Source organism: Cyprinodon variegatus, unplaced genomic scaffold (genome assembly GCF_000732505.1).
Source record: "Cyprinodon variegatus isolate N-32 unplaced genomic scaffold, C_variegatus-1.0 Scaffold1056, whole genome shotgun sequence".
NCBI lineage: Eukaryota > Metazoa > Chordata > Actinopteri > Cyprinodontiformes > Cyprinodontidae > Cyprinodon > Cyprinodon variegatus.
Genome location: NW_015151509.1, coordinates 189,383 through 192,361, shown reverse-complemented (window position 1 = coordinate 192,361; position 2,979 = coordinate 189,383). Strand labels below are relative to the sequence as shown.

The 2,979-nt window shown below is 41.1% G+C and overlaps 1 protein-coding gene across 1 annotated transcript in view; it reads left to right on the top strand.

Annotated features, from left to right (window-relative positions):
• Positions 1-207: 207 nt before the first annotated feature.
• Positions 208-2,979, top strand: part of smarcd1 (SWI/SNF related, matrix associated, actin dependent regulator of chromatin, subfamily d, member 1) — an 18,516-nt gene continuing 15,744 nt past the window's right edge. The window contains exon 1 of the mRNA XM_015399921.1: positions 208-436. Coding sequence (XP_015255407.1) covers positions 251-436 — 186 coding nt within the window. The 5' untranslated portion in view covers positions 208-250. The remainder of the gene's footprint in view (positions 437-2,979) is intronic.

Sequence of the window (2,979 nt, the reverse complement as noted above, 5' to 3'; positions counted from 1 at the left end):
CATTAATAAAATTTAAGCTCTACATTGTGATTAGGGTGTCACTTAAAATACTAACAAAATTACACAAAAAAAGTGAGAACATGTGGATGTATAGTTGTGTGATGCTTTTGGCTTAAACGCACGATTAGCTGCTGTGCTTAAAGTAAACAGCAGGTGTCGCTGTATTCGGGTAAACACGTCACGAAGTGAGGAGGTCTCGTTCTCGCGGTATCTGAGCTCCAGCACCCCGGCGGCGATATTCTGGGAGGAGATGGCGGCCAGAGGGGGGTTTCAGTCAGCACCGACTGCTGGTGGTGGTGGAGCAATGGGACCTGGGCCACCGGTACCGGGTGCAGCGCCAGGTATGGGACCCGGGACTCCCTCTGGAAGAATGGGACCGACGTCAGGCGCACAGAACCACATGTACCGCTCTCCGATGCCCGGGCCTGGGTACCCGGTAAGTTATCGCTCCATCAGTCCGCTAGAACAAAGCCGCTCACCGCTGCTTTGTCACTAAGTGGCTAACGTTAGACTCCGACATAGTGCGCTGCAAAGTTGCCTCTAACTAAAAGACGTAACCAAGCGAGAAGTTGGTTAATTGCCAGACTTTAAGTCGCAGTCAGAGCTTTCAGTTTGAATTTGTTCTCCCTGCAGTTCGCTAACATTAAAGTTAGCTTAGTCCCTGCTTAGCTTAGCATGCTAACACTGCTAACTGTCTCGGTCCCTTTTTTTCATTCTCGCCCCGTATATTTGGCACAACTAAGTTTTCCAAGTAGTTTAAAACGCATGTGTTTGTAGTGGCATTTTGTTTTTAAACATTTTGCATTGATGAGATTCAGCTTTTATGCTAAACATAGGTTATTATGCTCTGACTGGTTTTGTTTAAAAAGCTTTTGCTAACAGACCCCAAAAGTTCGCGCGAGGATCAAACTAGCATTGAATAAAAAGTCAAAAAGTTTCAGTTTTTGATTGAACTACAGTGACATTTGCGATGCTCTCTTGTTCATTTTTTGAAAACGTGGGGAGTTTAGTTTTAGGGAGCCGTGGAATAGTTGTTTTATTATAGTTTTCTTTAGACTGTGTGTTGGTCAGTAAAGTAAAGCAAACTCAGGCGATATCCTGAGAGGAATCTGCTATAATTATAACTTTAAATATATGTTTTATAGGCCTTATCATAAAAGTCTGGTGATTTATTTTGATTATTTAAGAGACGTTTTCTGCCCTGGATATATAGGATGTAGATTTAATACAAATGACGAGGTTCTTCATTGGGAAAACGTTCCCAGCCGTGTATGTTATATCATTTTGCAGATACATACATTGATAAATTATGAAAAAAAAAAAAAAGAAAAAAAAAATACGAATCAGGAACTGTTTAGTTTGGGCGAATTTGCAACCCAAGAACAAAAAATGTAGCAAAGTGATGGTTATGGAGTCTAGCAGCTGCTGAAAGGAAGCATCAGAGATAACACTCCTTTGAGCATTTGGGATGCAGAGATCTGTCACTGAAGCTCCACAACAGCTTTATGCATGGGATTAAGTCAAGTTGAGCCACAAGCTTTGTGAAGGAAATATGTTAGTAGCTGGCATTTCCTCATATCTTTCAATAAAGGCCATATTATTTATCAACACTCTAAATTGAAAACAACCATTTGTCCTGCTGGGGAAGGTTCTAAGTCATCCAGGTCATAGTCCTTCCAAAAAAATAAAAAAAAATCCACTGGACTTTGTTTTCGGGTTTCCAGGAAGTTTTTTCAATTAAAAATGTCAGGAATAGCGTTTAGTTCGAAGTTAAAATGCAGCTATTGAGTTAATTCCTTCACATTATCATCAATAGGGTCTCTTCTATGCAGCCAATCCAACAATCCACTTTAACCACCGACCTTTGAGACACTTAGGCTACGTTCACACTGCAGGCTTTGATGCTCCATTCTGCTTTTTTTTTTTTTTTTGCGTTGCAGTTCACATTTCCAAATATATGCAACTTGTATGTGATCTCCTTTGTGAACTGCAGTCATACAATGTGTTTCGCATGCGCAGTAGAGGACACAATTACATCCTAGGCCAGCGTTCTCTGTGTTTACGGAGGTAAACATGGATGGTAGTGCCGGAGCGCACCTAGCGATCTTTCCCAACCATGAACAAACAATCTTTTCAAGGTTAAACATAAATACTGCTCTCTGCCTCATCGTCTGCTGTTTCTTCATAACAAGACCCAGAACAGTGAACTTTGTTGGGTATCAATGGGGTTTAGGTCAGGTGAATTCCACCTGGCCGTTCAGACTCGGGTTGCATTTGAAATGATCAGATTTGAATCAGATTGAGTACCATATAGCCAAGCTGCCTGGGTTGCATTGGAAAAAAACAGATCTGTGTTGTTCAGACAGCCATGAAAAGATCAGATCCAGGTTGCATATGGGCCAAAAAATCGGATTTGGGTCACTTCAGGCTGCTGTGTGAACGTAGCCTCAGATGGGTATTGGGGTATTGCAGTCTAACAAAAGAAGCCAAATGACCCCCATTCCAAATGGGCCAACCCCTTTATCTGTTCCAATTTTCATGTTTTCGAAACAAAAACAAGGTTTTGTTGGGCTACTGTATAAAACCTTGATCTCAGCACTATTCCTGAAATTTTGAATTGAAAAAGCCTCCTGGATGGGAAGCGAAACATCTTCAAACTTGGAAACAAAGTCCAGTGGATTTTTGGACAGCAGTTGGAGTACTGGAGTCTAAGACTCCTAATTTAAACAGTTTTTACATATACAGTTCATATGCCTGCAGCCAGATTTACTAAATTGAAACTTTGTTTGAATCTTGTAATCAAAACATTACAGCCATTTCCTAATGATTGTGGTTCTCACCCCCACCTGGAACAGTTGTTGACCCCTAACCAAAGCCATGGTGGATAAGTGAGTTTTCTCAATACTATTTTAAATGGCTAACCAGTAGGGTTGTCACGATACTAAACTTTTCAACTCGATACCGATACTAAGGAAAATA